This window comes from Pleurodeles waltl, chromosome 7, assembly GCF_031143425.1.
Source record: "Pleurodeles waltl isolate 20211129_DDA chromosome 7, aPleWal1.hap1.20221129, whole genome shotgun sequence".
Classification (NCBI taxonomy): Eukaryota; Metazoa; Chordata; class Amphibia; order Caudata; family Salamandridae; genus Pleurodeles; species Pleurodeles waltl.
The window spans coordinates 1,106,559,708-1,106,577,012 of NC_090446.1; the positions used below are offsets into that span (position 1 = coordinate 1,106,559,708).

At 44.2% G+C, this 17,305-nt stretch overlaps 1 protein-coding gene across 2 annotated transcripts in view; it reads right to left on the bottom strand.

Moving 5' to 3' along the window:
- Positions 1-17,305, bottom strand: part of CACNA1G (calcium voltage-gated channel subunit alpha1 G) — a 1,194,479-nt gene that overhangs the window by 344,048 nt on the left and 833,126 nt on the right. For both annotated transcript variants that reach the window (XM_069200048.1, XM_069200049.1), the window contains exon 15: positions 10,596-10,689. In XM_069200048.1, the coding sequence (XP_069056149.1) occupies positions 10,596-10,689 (94 nt within the window). The remainder of the gene's footprint in view (positions 1-10,595; positions 10,690-17,305) is intronic.

Below are 17,305 nucleotides of genomic sequence, written 5' to 3' on the forward strand. Positions count from 1 at the left end.
TCCAAAACATACAGTAGATTTGGACTTTCAGTGTGAAAGTGCGTCACTGCAACTCAAATGTGCCCTGGCTTAGGAGCTACAAAGTATTCCGCACACTTACATGCACATTCAACTTTCTCATGTTTGGTCGAGGGGTAAATTGAAACCAAAATATCCCAGTGTTACACGATGTATCCATTTGAAAATATATTTATTGAAATCAAAGAAAATACTAAATAACATTTTTCCTTACCATACAGAGGCATACTGTAAACATTAGATACGAAATGCACTCATAGGGATCATCTAAATACGCCCACAGCTAAACCACAAATGTAAACCAGCACCCACCCACACGTACGTTATGACTTCTTACTCTGAGTGTCACTTAAACTCCTGCCAACTATGGCCATTCACAGGTGTACATTTCTTATGTTGCAGTTGCATATAAGCCTGAATCCATTATGACTATTTGGAACGTGGGGAATATGATGGGCAGGAAGATTATGCTGAATTGCTTCAGTGTACCAATCAGATATCTGCCAATTTGACCATGTTTGAGGGAGAGAACCCATGCTTTACCTCTGGCTAGCAGAACAAACACGCAAAGAGTGCTAATGCCAACAAAACGGGTTCAGCAACAGAAGGTAAAAATCTGGTGGTGATCCTGCAAAAAGGGTCAGGCCCAACACCGCCTCTTATGAAAGGACCAATTAGGCTTAGAAACGTACCAGCGGGGCAAGTTCAACCCAATGTTGTTTACACTAGATTGGATGGTTCAGAGTAAATTTGGTTATGTAAAAATGCATGTAATGGAATTACTCCTACTTTTTAGGGTTGAGCCTGTGAGAGCATCCACTAGCACATGCGATGCATCTCGCTTCCAAGACTCTGTTGTCAACAAAAAGGGCTTGGAGCCCGCCTGTGTCTTTCTATTTGTCTGCTTCTATCTCACTCTTCTTTATAGTCCACTACATTGGTCAGTGCAGCAGAAATGTCACTTCCAATGCTTGCCGTGGAGCAAGGATCAAGCACAGATTGATTGAGCTTCATCTGTGGTCCTCTGCTGCTCCCAGCGTGATTGTGGTACTATTTTCTCTCAGTTTGGCCCTCTGCTGCTCCATTCATAGCACTTGCATGCATAACCGCACTCCCCCACTCTGCATTCTTGCTTCTCCCGCCCCCAATCTCCCTCCTCCTGCTGTCACTTGGACCTTGGTCCCTCCGTGCCTGCTTGCCCATACCTCTTACACCATAAAGGGATGCTGCTTGCTTCTTCTCTCCCCCTTCTGTTGCCCGTTGTGTTCCCAAAAAGTCTCCCATCGTTTCCTACAGCCCTCCCACCTTTGTAGAAAAACAGCATTGGCAAAGCTTTAGCAATGCTTGTATATTATTTGTTTGCACCTTTCTATAGTGCTATTTCGATCCCAACGTATTGGACCGCTTTACGTGATCATCAGTTACTTAAACACGGCCCCTCTCACTCGCTGCTTGCGGTGGCTCTAGCAGACTCAGGTTTTTATTTTTTCGCTCCTTGGTTTTCAACCACCCCCCACCGTCCCGTCGCTACTTTCAATTCTCCTCCACCCTCCATCGTTGCTTACAGACCTCCACCTCGCCAGGAAAAAAGGCATCGGCAAATCTTCGACAATGTGTATATTCAGTTATTTAGTGCAGCTTTATGCAGCGCCAATTTAATAAAAATGTATTGTACCACTTACATGCGCACTGCTACATTAATTCTTCTACCTAAAAGTGATATGAAGGGGCTATTTTAATCATCCCATTATTCACTTCCAACCAACTCCTTTCCCTTGCTAGCCACCCCCACCAGATTACGGTGGGTCAGTTTTTACTGTTGCTTTCCCTGATATTAGCGCCTACAGCAAGCACACAATTATGCAGTCTCCATGCCTCGCAGAGCACATCTACAACTTCAAAACTGCCTGATCTGCAAACGTAAACCATTTTTCTGCTCATATGTTTGCTAAATGGGAGCTACTTGTATTTTGATGGCTGGCTCTGTTTTCACACTCCAGATAGATTCTCCCACAATAATAATGACAGATGAAAACAGGTCCTTAGCTGGAGAAGGAATATCTGACACGAGGGCGTCCTGTAGCTGTGTTGACCTGTGGCCTCATTTCACCCACAGCCACAAGCAAATACAGACCAGGAAAACATTGTACTTCTGATGCTGCTGGCTCCCCCATAAGAGGCGCGTCAAATCACACACAGTGTACCTTTGTTTTCATTATTGAGAAGATGTTTTTACTAGGGAGCTCCACCCCATCATGTTAAAAGTATACATTTAATTATGACAATGTTCAGTAGAATAACATAGTGGGTGTTATTTTAGAGATTTAAATGCAGGGACAATATAACCTACATGTATGTAGGGCCGGACGTCAAGAATAAGGCCAACAAAGTGATTTTCTTAGAGGATTCGAAACGGTCCAGCAACTAAATTACATTTTGCATGTAGCACAGAACATCTATGCATCATTGCATAAGATATTATCCCACTCAGTTGCAATTTTGTATTCTGGTAGCAGTAAACCTGATGTCAGGATGGCAAACAAGATACCATACTGCCAGAATTTTTCAGTGCATAAGGTATACATTTTCTCCGCAGGAAACAATATTTTTCATGTCTAGAAAAAAAAGAATTCAGTGCGAGTGCACTGATACGCTACATTTACGGATATGGATTTGTAGAGCCAAGAGCATGAATACACCTGAAATTCTTTGTGAATTCCAAAACTGTATTACATTTACTTTCAAAGTAAGAGTAACATTTTGGGCTTCAAGACTGACATTTGAAGAGTTCTAGAGATGCCAAGCGAATCATCAACCATGTTTTTATTATCAAACATAGGCACCAGCGCCAATGTTGCTCCCCCTCCAGAAATGCAAACCAATGTGCAATTTTGCATTTTTCACCTCACTCCAAAAATTATTCAGCCAAAAAGTAATCATTTTTAGGTCGAAGCCTACCAGTTAGCACAGCTGTCTGGTTTGCAAACAACATCTTGGGGATGTTCGGAAAGCTTCCCTGGGAATGCATTGTGCCAATTGCTTGCCATTGGCTTTATGTTTTGAAACTCACATGTAATTGCTTTCTGTTTGCTGACTTTATTTGTTTTAGAATGTCCAACTTGAGTTCATCCCTGGATGGAGCATAGCCTATTTACTGTATGACACTAAACTCTATAACACTCTACATCTCTCTATGCCACTCCACTCTATGACTCTGCACTCAACACCACACCAGTCTGTCACTCCATGACATTCTACTCCACTCTACCACATTCAGCACCCCTCTACTCTACAACACTCTACACACCATTTTACTCCACTCTGCTCCACTATGCCACTCCATTCCCCACCGCTCCACTCCACAACACTCTACTCCGCGACACCTCACTCTGTCACTCTGTTCCACTCTACAACACACTATGGGGGTTATTACAACTTTGGAGGAGGTGTTAATCCATCCCAAAAGTGGCGGTAAAGTGACGGATATACCACCAGCCGTATTACGAGTTCCATAGGATATAATGGACTTACTTTGCAGACAGTGAAAATCATGCTGGGGCCCTGTTAAGGGGCCCCTGCACTTCCCATGCCAGTGGCATGGGCAGTGCAGGGGCCCCCAGGGGCCCCACGACACCCGTTCCCGCCATCCTGTTCCTGGTGGTAAAAACCGCCAGAAACAGGCTGGCGGGAAGGAGGTCGGAATCCCCAGCCATGGAGGTTCAGCCCAGCCAGGGGAAATCCGGCGGAAAAACGCCGGATCCCCTTTTCTGACCACGGCTTTACCGCCGCGGTCAGAATGGGCAGGAAAGCACCGCCAGCCTGTTGGCGGTGCTTTCCGTCGTTCACTGCCCTGGCGGGTTTTACCGCCAGGGTCAGAATGACCCCCTATATACCATTCCATTCTATGCCACTCTACCCCACTCTGCTCCCCTCCACTCTATAACTTTTCACTCTACTAGACTCCCTCTATGACACTCCCGGCACTCTACGGCAAGCCACGCCTCTCTAATCAATCAATCAATCAAAAAATGTATAAAGCGCGCTACTCACCTGTAAGGGTCTCAAAGCGCTGGGGGTGGGGGAGGAATGGGGGGGGGGCGTTCTGCCGTTTTACTGTTTGTAAAGCCATGTCTTGAGGTGTTTTCTGAAAGACAGAAGGTCCTGGGTCTTGCGTAGGTTGGTGGGGAGGGAGTTCCAGGTTTTGGGGGTGAGGTAGGAGACGGACCTGCCTCCAGAGGTGGTGCGTTGGATGCGAGGAACTGAAGCGAGGGCGAGGTCGGCGGAGTGGAGGTGGCGGGTTGGAATGTGGATGTTCACTCCTTCGTTGAGGTAGGCTGGTCCAGTGTTGTGGAGGGATTGTGTGCATGGATGAGGACTTTGAAGATGACACTTTTGTCGATAGGAAGCCAGTGGAGGGATCTGAGGTGGGCGGAGATGTGTTCATGGCATGGGAGGTTCAGGATGAGGCGTGCGGCTGCATTTTGGATCCTTTGGAGTTTCTGCTGAAGCTTGACTGTGGTGCCAGCGTAGAGGGCGTTTCCGTAGTCTAGTCTGCTGCTGATGAGTGCATGGGTGACAGTCTTTCTGGTTTCTATGGGTATCCATTTGAAGGTTTTTTGCAGTATGCAGAGGGTGTTGAAGCAGGAGGAGGTGATCGAGTTGATTTGCTGGGTCATGGAGAGAGAAGAATCTAAGATGACGCCGAGGTTGTGTGCATGGGTGCCGGGTGCTGGTGTTGGTCCTAGGGTGGTGTGCCAGCAGGAGTCGTCCCATATTGTTTTGTTGGGGCCGAAGATGATGATTTCAGTTTTGTTGGAGTTTAGTTAGAGGTGGCTTGCTGTCATCCATTTGGCGGTGTCTTGGAGTTCGGCGTGGAGGTTGGTCTTGGCGGTGGTGGGGTTCCTGGTGAGGGAGATGACGAGCTGGGTGTCGTCTGCGTAGGATATGATGGTGATTCCGTGTGGGCGGAGGATGTTGGCAAGCAGGGCCATGTAAATGTTGAAGAGGGGAGGACTGAGGGAGTACCCTTGGGGAACTCCGCAGATGATCTTGGTTGCTGGGGATTGGAAGGGAGGGAGGTGGACTTTCTGGGTCCTTTCGGCGAGGAAGAAGGGGAGCCAGTCCAGGGCCTTGTATCGGATTCCTGCTTTGTAGAGGCGTGTATGGAGTATTTGGTGGCAGATAGTGTCGAAGGCTGCGGAGAGGTCCAGGAGGATGAGTGCGACGGTCTCACCTTTGTCAACTCTGGTTCTGATGTCATCAGAACAGGCAATGAGGGCGGTCTCAGTGCTGTGGGTCTTGCGGAATCCAGACTGGGAGGCGTCGAGTGCATTGTTTTCCTCTAGGAAGTGAGACAGGCAGGCATTCACTAACTTCTCAGTGACCTTGGCGGGGAAGGGGAGAAGAGAGATTGGACGGTAGTTTGTGAGGTCATCGGGGTTTGCTTTAGGTTTTTTCAGGTGTGTGGTTACTTCTGCATGCTTCCAGGAGCCTGGGAAGGTGGCTTCATCAAAGGAGCTGTTGATTACAGCGCGAAGCTGGGGAGCGATGGTTGGGCTGGCCTTGTTGAAGATGCGGTGGGGGCAGGGGTGCGAGGGGGAGCCTGAGTGGATGGAGTTCATGGTTACTTCAGTTTATTCGTCGTTGGTGGGGGCCCAGGTGTGTAGTAGGTTGAGGAGGGGGGTGTGTTGTTGTTGGTCGTATCGGTGTTGGAAGTGGTGGTTGCTGGTGCTGTGAAGCTGTTGTGTATGTCTAAGATTTTGAGGTGGAAGTGGTTGGAGAGGGAGTTGCAAAGGTTCTGTGTGTGAGTGGGGTCGATGTTGCAGGATTTGGGTTTGGTGAGCTCTTTGATGATGGTAAAAAGTTCCTTGCTGTTATGTGAGTTACTGTCTATGAATTCCTTGTAGTAAGACCTTTTGGTGGTCCTTATGAGCTGGTGATGTTTGCGTATGGTGGTTTTGAGGGTGGAGAAGTTGGTCATGGAGGGTTCCTGGCACCAAGCTTTTTCTGTTTTGCGACATTCACGCTTGGAGGCTTGGAGTTCAGTGGTGAACCAAGGGGCGTTCTCGAAGCGGCGGGTGGTGATGTTTCTTCTAAGAGGGGCGAGTGAGTCTGCGCAGGTTGTAATCCATTGTGTGAGGTTATGGGCAGCAATTCTGGGGTTGTTGGTGTTGGGGGGGTGTTTTGTGCGAGCTGTGCATTCAGGTGTTCTGCGGGGATCTTGTCCCACATGCGGTAGGGTGTGGTGTGTTGGTGGTGGTGTGTGGGGAGTTTCGAGAAGGAGAAATGGACGCAGTGGTGGTTGGTCCAGTGGAGTTCAGTGGTGTGTATGAAGGTTATGTGGTTGCTGGAGGTGAAAATCACATCTAGCGTGTGTCCTGCTGAGAGGGTGGGTGATGTGACTAGTTGTTTGAGTCCTAGATTCATGAGGTTGTCTAGTAGGGATGTGGAGTTGTGGTCATGGTGGATCTCCAGGTGAAAGTTGATGTCACCAAGGAGGATGTAGTCTGTGGAAGTGAGGTCGTGGGGGCTGATGGTGTCAGCGATGGCGTCACAGAAGGGGCATGAGGTCCTGGTGGTCTGTAAATGAGGGTTCCTCTGAGGGTGGTGTTGGTGTTTATGTGAATTAGGAAGTGCAGGTGGTCTGCGCTGTCTAGGGTGTCAAGTGTGTAGGTGGTGATCTTTATGGTATTTTTATGTACAATGGTGATGCCACCTCCTGGTTTGTTTAGACGATCTCTACGATGGATTTTGTAGCCTTCTGGGATGGCTATGGCTATGTTGGGCTCAGATGAGGGATTCATCCAAGTTTTCATGAGGAATGCAATGTCCGGGGAGTGTGACGTGATCAGGTCCCAGAGTTCGATGGCATGTTTTTGTATGGAGCGGGTGTTTAGGAGTATCCAGTTAAGGTGATTGCGGGAGCTGTTGTAGTGGTGCGTGATGGTGTTGTTGAGGGGGGTGTTGGTGTTGATGTGGGTTGTGGTATTGTTGCTGTGGAGCGTGCTAGTGTTGTTGTGGGGCTTGTTGGGGTTGGCGTGGGGCGTGTGGGTGTTTTTGGTGTTGTTGTGGTGCGTGATGGTGTTGCTGTGGGGGTGTAAGTGTTGTGCGTTGGGGTGTTGTTTTTGTTGTAGAGCGTGCTAGCGTTGTTGTGGGGTGTGTTGGGGTTGGTGTGGGGCATGTGGGTGTTTAAGGTGTTTGTGGGGGTGCTGGAGAACTGGCAAGCATAGGATCTAAAGGGTCCATGTGTGTGCTTGGGGTTGGCTTGGGCGCAGGTGGGGTGTAGACCTGGATTGAGGGCATGTAGTGTGGTGGCTAAGTAGTGTTGTCTGGGGGGTGTTAGGGTTGAGAGGACCAGGGGGACTGGCACTGGGTGCCGTCCAGGCGCGGACGGGCACAGATGGACTTGCCTCTGGTGCACCTCTGGTGCGCCCGCTGCGCACGTCAACTGCGCAGCCGCGCAGCAGCCACCATTAAGAGTGGGAGGTGGGAGGGAGGAGCAGCTGGGAGGCGAGGGACCAATGGGTGCACGAGGGGTGCAGGCCGCAGGGGACGCAGCAGTAGGGGCGGGAGAGCAGAGAGCTGGCTGAGCTGAGTCGGGTTCGAAAAACAGGCACAGAAAATGAAACGGGCAAAAATAAAGGCACAAATGTAATTATTAGCGGTACGGTGAACGAAATAACAGTTTTACACAATGAAAAAGCTAAAAGCAAAGCAAAGATACAGTGAGCCTATCACTCGGCACCAGTGATGAGGAGCAGGCAGGTGCCTGCTGGTGGTGGAGGGCCTCAAACTTCTTCTAGCGGCAGGCAGCAGGGTCAGGGGCACGGAGGCAGGCTGGTGGAGCCAAAGTGGACTCCTGGCCAAGAACCGGTCAGGGGGTCACACCAACCAACTAAAGCAGTCCACGCCACTCTACAGCAAAATCACACTCCACAACACTGTACTCCTCCACTTTCTGCCACCCCAAGACAATCTACACCATTCCAAGACATTCTTCACCACACCAAGACACTCTCTGCCACACCAAGACACTCTACGCTACTCTGACACTCCACTCTACACACTCTACTCCACTCTCCTCTATTCCATTCACTTGTAGCCATGCTGAATAACAGCCACGCCGATGTATAACATAGCTAAATCCCATTGGCAAAGCCAATAGCTCTTGCGTAGGTGAAACCTATTGGCTTGTTTAAGATTGCATTGTCAAGAATGTGTAAGCTACTGCATTGTTCTTATTGAGTAAGCACTGGCAAGTCTTGTAGATAGGTAGTGGTCTGATCCTTACCTTTGCTTCCTGAACATAACTAAAATTTTTGTGTCTCTATTCATAAAATCTTTTCTGTGCATGTTCATAAAATCTTTTATGCTTTCCCAGCAGGAAATAAACATGTCTATTATTTTGTAGGTAATGCTTTTCTGTACATAAAGTTACAGTACACTTTTTGTTTCCATGCCAATAGCAGTAATTATTTGTTTCTGAAAACTCTGTATATTGCTGTGTCAAGCCCAGCTTGTGTGTGGGCAAGAAATGATAGAGAATAATAATCACTTGAAATTATATATTTTATACATTCAGTTTTCGCTTGCATGAGCACCAGGACACCACATTTACCCAACTGAAAAAGGTCCTAGCTGGGCTTCTTTGTGATCCTTATTGAATAGAAAAGGATATTCAAAAGGAGGAGATGAATGATTTCCCGGCCTGCTGACACAACAGCTTTTTGTGCACATATGGATTTTGAGGTTTGTGCTCAGACTATAGACGTTTGTGCCCAAGGAACAGCCTCATTGATATCTGGGTAATAATTAGTGGGGTTGAGCTGTGCATGAATATTAGAAATACACTTGGCTGAGGGATAAGGAGAGTGCATGTGTGTATGTACACATACACATATGTTGTGGCCATGCATTGTTCCACACCAGTACCCCTACAGCGTTTAAATGCTGTGAGCCATTAAGAAGTGTGACATATAATTATATCTTCTTATAGACATATGAAGGAGATTTAAAAATCAATAACTAAAAAGAAAATCTGAGTCAAATTCTCAATGAGTCCTGATTTTAAGTGGCACAAGGGCTACTGGCTACTACTTAAATATTCTTAGTTGCCAGCCAGTCTCATATAAGTACCACTGAAGTATGCAAAAGATGATGTATGGAATGCTTGAATTGTTTTGCTAACCATGCCATTTCAGCTTGAACCTAGCCATACACAAATCAGTCTTGACCCTGCTCCAGTAGGAAAAGTACTGCCTGAACTTCCAAGCCAGGTCCTCTCTGAACCAGATCATAAGCAACCCAGGATCTGTTTTGATCTAGTTAGGGCTCATCAGCCTGGTAGAGATTGGTTAGAGTGCTACAGTATGTACAGGATCCACATCTACTGAGCATACCTGTCTCATTTAGGGTGTCACATTTACGTATGCAAAAAAGCAATGGATGGCATTGTTGAATTAACGTCTGCCACTGTTAATTACTCGGAGCCCAACCCCAGTCCATTTTTATTTTTTAGTGGATCACTCCCCCAAAGATTCCCTTGGTGGTAGGTGCAGATCTCAGACCCCTATCAAATGTGTGCTGGGTTGCCACTTACACAGTGAAAGGTGGACTAGTGACTTTAAACCGCTGATCCACCTTTCACTGATATACTGTAACCAGGGCAGGCCTGAGTTCACAGCCACACTACGTTCAACACATTTACTGTAATACGGCACACTGCCTCAGTCTGTGATTTGTGCACCCAGCTAAAGGTGTGCACTGAAGTAGACCAAGGCAGTGCTCCTTATATGTAATATATATATAAGTTTACACAGCACTCAAGCATATGCCTGAACTCAAAAAAACCAAGTGAAAGGATCCTGGCCCAAACTGGTAGCTTGGGCTACACACTGGGATTAGGGCAGCCATAACATAACAAGGTGCAGGCCATAAAACAGATCCTGCTTTATAAACAGGAGACTACAAGGCTTCACCCTATCCCCCGCTCTTTCAGGCTATCCCTACAAAACAGCCTTTTCTCCTTTTCCTTTAGGAGTCAATAAATTGAAATAAGCTCTTTAAATACAGGGCCACGTTTACAAATTGAGATGAGTGAATTCAGAGTGCACACAACTATAAATATCTAACAATATGCAAGTCTTGATTACATGTGTGGGAACAGCAAATAGCTATTTGTTTTCAGGTTTGCATCCGTGAATGTGGACCATTCCAGATGCAGCATTGTGTGGATACTTGTAGTAAGCTAGGTCCAAGGAGAACTGGCGCCTAGGTTTGTGCACAGATCCATTCTCTTCTTCAAGGTGGACACATTTATGTTGTACTACATGACATATAACCCGCAATTATTAACTCTAGGAACATTACAAACATTATTAGAATATATTTTACAAAGTTTAATGATGCAATACACGTACAGAAATGTTTTTTATAATCTGCTCTTCACAAAACCTAGAATATTTTTGGTCATGCTAACTTAATGACAGCTGGGAATTCATTAAATCAAAGACCCTCTTACTAATGCTTTAAGTTAGCAAGCTATAGTGTTCACATGCAAGTTATTTTCCATTACTCACAGGCTAGGTTAGAAGGAGCCTTCTTCAGTCCAATATCTTCCTCCAAACTCTGAGAGAAGAAATCTGCTTCGGAATCTGATTTAGATACATTCCCCTACAACATAACAGCGACAAGTGAAACTTGGAAATACAGGTCACTCTGTGTTGGATGTGCACTCATGCAAATATTGATGCAATATTCCTCCACAAAGGAGATGCAGCATGCAAAACACACAGCGGTGACACTAGCAGCTATTAAATACAACATGCTATCAAAACAGATTTTATGAATTTGGTGGTTTTACATCCAGTATTTAATTTAATTTCCATAGTCCTGATGCAGCAGCAACTTAAGTACTGTCCCTGGTGTCACAGAAGCCATCTATATGTGACAGTTTATGCATTATGTTAAGCAAAGTACAAATAGTTTGAATGTAGAATGATGCACTGAAGAGCTATGTTGGTGTGCATTTGTCTTAGACTACTTATTGAAACAAAGGTGGTATAGAGATCAAGTTACATGTTTAAATAATTAAACTGTCATTATGTTATATTTTAGAGTCTAAACTAATTGTCTGTATTGAAATTACATTTAATTTCTTACAACAAATATTTTAAATATGTGTGCAAAAATAGAGAAATGCAGTTCTGTGCCAAGCTGACTAATATGCACCAACAGAGTCATTTTGTTTAAAGTTATTGTAACTAGAAATGCTAATAAAGACTTAGTAATGCAGATCATAATCAGTAATGTGCTTATTCAAATGTGTTTTATTTGAATATATTAATGCGCTGTTTGATTCTTTCACATTAGCCTAAGTGAGGCCTGCTAGGCCCTGTACCTCGTGGCTGTGCAGTAAACATCGTCATTTTGCTAATGGTACCTTTCTTTCAGACTTCGTTCCCATAAGAAGACTAGTTTGGTAATAGATGTCTATTGTTTTACACATAGAGAGTTGTGAGAAACTGATGTTGGATGTAGAACATCCTGGACTGTGGACTGACAATTTAAACATTTGTTTCAATCTTGCATGGAAGTTTACTGTTGGGCTGTTCTGCTGACAAACTTGGGAAAGCATTTGGATGTTAGGAATTTGAGTCATATGATCACATTCTATTGGATGTTGGACCTTCAACCTCAAATGAACTGTTGCACTGATGAATCAGCTTGCCTTAAAATATTGAAGCCCGGCTGCACTTTAGTCAGAACTTGTGCAGAATACTAGCAGATCTTATCAAATTAAGAATCCCTGAAGAAGAGCAGCAGAACCACTTTCTTCCTGTATCTTGAATGCTGTGCCCTTAGAGAGGTATCTTTCCTCCCTGCCTTTGCCTTTTTGATATGCCTTACTAAGACTTTGAGATTTCTCTCTAATCCTCAAAGAAGACTTCTGACCAAGCTTCTGATATGCTGACACTTTTCTTTTTTTTTTACCTACTTTGCTCATTTTAGTTAGTAATCTGTTGCCTGAGATTAGCTTTTTCCAAACTCTTGTCCCTTTTGCTCTTTTTCTCTTCTTCCTGCATGTCTTCCACCCCGGCTAATTTGTAGGGATATGTAGGGATTTCCCTGTGCCAAGGTAAACTGAATTTCAATTATTTGAACTGACTTAAAGCTTATTAAAACTTAGACAACGTTTGTTTTTCTTTCATCAAGTTATCTTACTTATGATCTATATTGTTTTGTTGAGTTCCTAGTTCTTTTAATGTTAGTCAGCCTGAACTTATTTGTCACCTTTGTCAACCCGAGGTGATTTTGTATCTTTATAGCTTTGTCTTCAGAATTGTCTACATGCCTCTGAGTTTAAGTCTGTAATACATCCCTTAACTTTATTCCTGACTGGAGTATTTGTTGTATGGCTACATAGGTCATACTGTGTAATTTAATTGGTTTGTATTAAAAATTCACTGTTTGATTCTACCACATCCTTATGTACGGTCTAAAGATCAGTTGAGCTCAAGTAGCATTAATTTATCTGAAGTATCAAAATTCTCCAGCAGTCCTCATGTATAAAGGGATGTATCTACCATCAGAACTATTTTGAATGGGTTTTGTGTTCAGTGTCCACTTTCCTGGAGACACCACAGTAAATATTAAAGGGCCTCTAGGTCTTTTTTCTATGCCATGGGGAAATCAAAAGCAGTGATTACATGGCAACATCAGTGGTGACACTGTCATTTATCACTGATGTCCCATTCGTCCTGTTTTCAGAAATATATCTAGCAATAATTTGCTAGTGGCAACTGTTTCTGCAAGAAGTTTGACACCATAGCTTCCCTGACAATGCAGCAATGTTCTGGGTTGTTTTGTTATTTTTTCCCAGGTTCTGGCATAAGCACTGCTATGTATGTAAGTTTGTTTATTGGAATGTCAGAAGGCAGTCTTTTTTGATCTTTTCATTATTGCAATGTAATTTTCTGATCTTGAAAAGACGAATGTATTAAAGCCTTGCCTTTGGATTTTGTAGTTGTTGGCTATGTTTTCTGTCCTGAGGAAGACATGGCCCACTCAGTTTTGGAGACACAATGTTGCAAATTTAGAGTCTGAGTTAGGGTTTGACAGATGCTAATTTACTCTGGTAGACTGATGGAGAAAGTACTCCATTGTCTTGAGGGAGTATTCACCTGCCAAATTTTTAGATGTCCTCAGTTACAGCAGATATCTCTTGCACTTATAGGAACCGCCATGACGGCAAGTCCTATATTTCCCTTGAAATTTTATTGGAAGCTCTGTCAACAGTAAGGAGCCATATGCGTTAAACATTCAACTTTGTTTTTCAAAAAGTAAACTGCAAAACTGAATTTTCTTGTAGAAAATAAAAACACAGTGAACCCTTCGCCACAGGAGATTTCTCCCATGGCGTGGGGATAATTTTGCAGTTTTCACTGCCCAATACCACCAGGTTTTATCTTGCAGTGGCGGACAGTGAAAACTGGCCACTCTAAGTAGGGCAGGCAAACACAGAGCCAAACCTCTGATGCCCTTACACTGTTGGGCCATCGGAAGTTTATGTAGGTGGTGGAGAAAGGGTAGTCTCCACTGTCTACATACTCAGGTCCTACCCTACTCTAAATGAAGTGGATGGGACTTCACATTGTTGGAGAGGGTGCCACGTTGCTGTTGCGATGGAGTACGGAAAATGGGATGCATTATAAAAAGAAAACTGAAAAGATTTATTTTCAGTTTTCAAGAGTATGCAGTGGTCCCTGGGAAAAATGTTTGCACCCCCATTCGCAAAGATGAAGGTGTCCCCTGGTGATCCCTTCCCATTTTCAAATGGGTTACCACCAACTTGAAGTTGGTGGTAATTGTGATTGTTTTGCAACTGCATTCCCAGTTGCAAAAAAATCGTACATGTGTCTGCGAGTCGCAATTAGGAAAAGGAATGCCCTTGGCATGCCCCTTCCTAATAGCAAGTCACAATCCCTATTTTGTGAGTCGGTAACAGGATACCGACTTGCAAAATAGGGATGGTACATGCAACAGTAAAAGGCAAATTTTGACATTAGGACAGCAAAGTACCTTAGTACACCTGGCCTTAGTTACAAATATGTAGAATCTTTTGTGATTAATAGGTATACATACACAGTTGTGCAGAATGTAATATGCTATTTCATACCATTGTTGAGTGTGAGGGGAGGGCATAATCCTGGCCAGGAGAAGCCTTCATAGAGCAGTCATGACGGCCCCCCTACAATGGTAGTAAATAGCACATTGCATTGATCAACATGCAAGCATGGTTTATGTCACGCGTTTTTTTCATGTGAAACAGTTATAGTCAAATCCAGAAAACAAGGGCTTGAACCTGTGTAACGAAATAAAACCAGGCCTTGTGAGTATGGCCTTAGTGGTGTCTTCTGTGAAGTGATACTTGAAGAATCTGTGGTACGTTGTGCACTGTTTTCTCAAGTCATTAAGGCTCTACAATGTTAAACGGCACTGTAGTAATAAATGTGTACATCTTTGTTTATTGCTACATTTATTCCAAAATACAAGTGTTAGTGGGATACATTTATTTTCAATTGCAAGGCATAAATATATTTATATGCAACTGTAGCTCCACAATATAATTACGTTTTTAATATTTTCATTTGTTCACACCTCTGTCACTGCTGCACTCGCTCACAGCACAGCTGGATTTTTAGATTTGCCACCACTATATAACAGATTTGGAGAATTACATCATTATTTCCTTACATCCCAGGCCACCCTAAATAATTTATAAAAATTTTTTAGTACCTCTGAAAATGTTATCATTAAACGTGCCACCTTTACAGAAAAATACATTCTACAAAGTGAACACTACTCTCTTATGTTTAGCCCTCAACATGTGTTCATATTTGGAATATCAGGCAGGTCTATGTTTAGGTTTATCTGCCCCAGGGTCTCAGGCCCAACTCCCCTTACACTGGATAAAAGTGAAGATAAGCTGACCAGGCAAGCTTGCTCTAAGTGGTGGTTTGGAATTCAGATATATTATGAGACACAGCACAACAAACTCAATGTACAGCCTTTCTGCACGTATATGAAACATACTGCAGTTAAAATATGGAATAATCCAAAAATTACAGAAGGTGCCAACACCTTCCAGGATACAACGACATACTGTTTTTCGGTACCTATTTAATAAGGAGCTACAGTTGCAATACATTAACCTTTTATGCACACTTTCATCCTGTGGGACACGTGTCTGCCATTCCTGGAAACCCAGATCTCAATTCCTTTACTATTTTTTTTTTTTTTTTTTTTTTACAATCAATGATCAAAGCAACTAGAATAACCAGACAACATTTTCAGTAGATCAAACATACTATGACACGTCTGCCCACTGCCCAAATTTCTTTAAGACCCTGGGTCCAAGGGGAGATAACTGAGTGGGGTTCTGCAGAGGCAGATCTCACCACCCAAATTTTAACTGTGCCTCGCCGCATAAAATTATGATTTTGGGGTGCCCTAGAACTTTTCACGAAGCAAAACTCTAGGATCAAGTTTATGTGGATACTTGGTTCCATTCGACAGTTAAACATTAATAACACGGGGCTATTGTTGCTGAAAATGGGCTACCACTCACAGGGGCACCAAACTGTAGGGTCCAGATCACGTGAATACTGACGTTGATCAGATTTTCTGGTGGTGGGAGTGGGACTTCACTGGACCCACCAGTCTCAAGTTAAAACTGAGGGACTGTTATTAAGAGTAACAATATAATCATGTATTTAAACCACAATAGTGCCATTTATTTGTAGGAGCTAGAATGATAATGCAAACAAGTACACAATCAGAGGGTCTAGCCACAGTGAAGAAGGCACTAAATCTAAAAGTGAAAAGCCCTATATGTTATGTTGCTAAAGGAGTGATAGTGTCTGCCACAGAAACATTATTTGGGGCAGGCTGGGTGAAACTAATGCGAGTAATAGTCCTCACATATCTTCTGAAGTCAACTACAAAGCAGATGCCTTCGGTTTAAGCTAGCCTGCAAGGTGTTCTGAGGCTCATGTGATACTGACTTCCTTGAGACCACCTCAATATCAGACTGCTGTGTCATGCTCCTTTTCCTCTTGGTCCATAATTAACTCTGCAAATACCAGGCAACAGAGCATCTTCTTCCTCAGCGGTTCCCAGCTGTGGGGGATTCTCAAACGTCATAGGCTTTTTCACAGCCTTCCTTGAAATAAAATAATAACTTCCATAGCCCAGCTCCTGGTCGGACATCCTTCTGTTCTAGTGCAACAGAGGTCCAAATGACCTCAGTTTACTGGTTTAAAAATTACAATATTGACAAAAATAGTCGGGGCTAGTGGGAAGCTAAGACCGAAGTGAGGGTAAAATAATCAGAACCCTTGTCCAGCAAACAACAGCATCTTCACAGATTGTCTTCTCTATCTTTTGACAAAGGAGGTTAAGACCAGCTGTTCAAGAAAATGTGATATAATGGGGAGACAGGTAGTGGCTAGTATTTAGTTGATCAGGTTGCAGATGGCAAAAGGATATGAACTGGCTCCACACAAATCAGCCACCATGGCCCATCTTATCTCTTGCCCGATCTGTAGAAGGTGCTGCGAAGTGAGGCCTAGTTTATGTAAGTCTTATTAGAGTATTTTGTGTTCAGGCAGGACCCTGAGCTGAATGTGTACTGTGGGTGTGAAAAGGCTTTTGTGTTTCCACAGCAGCACAGCCCTGTTGTCTGCTCCAAGTACAGGGAAGTCGGATGGCCTTATCGTGTGCAGAGTCACCTCCACATAATTGCTGCTTGGAAAGATGCCTTCACATAGATCACCAGTTATATCACACCTGGTCGCCACACACAAATTGTGGCCCCTTTACCAGGGAGCAGCAGGCCTCCACCCAACACTGTTTTAAATTAAAGGCTCCAGAACTATCAATTAAGCTGTCACCAACCATTAGTTTTCCCATTGATTGGTACGAGGAGAGTAGTCACCCTATACTATGGATGGGATACCCTTGGGCGCACCCTTTGGGCAGCAGAGCCGTTTGTCCTTCCAGGGCATGCCAAAGAAAGCATCTCCCTGCTCGTCCATTCCAGTGAAGAATAAGTACAGAACAGGCCATAAAACGTTGAGCATGCTCAGGATGTCAAAGCTGTACTTGCCATACAAACAATTTTATTGATACATGGGTTTTTATGATGCCCAACCAGGCCACAGCTGTTTTTGGGTTCCATGTGTACTTGTACGTAGCCTGGGAATTTGGGCTGGACAGTACCTGCTGC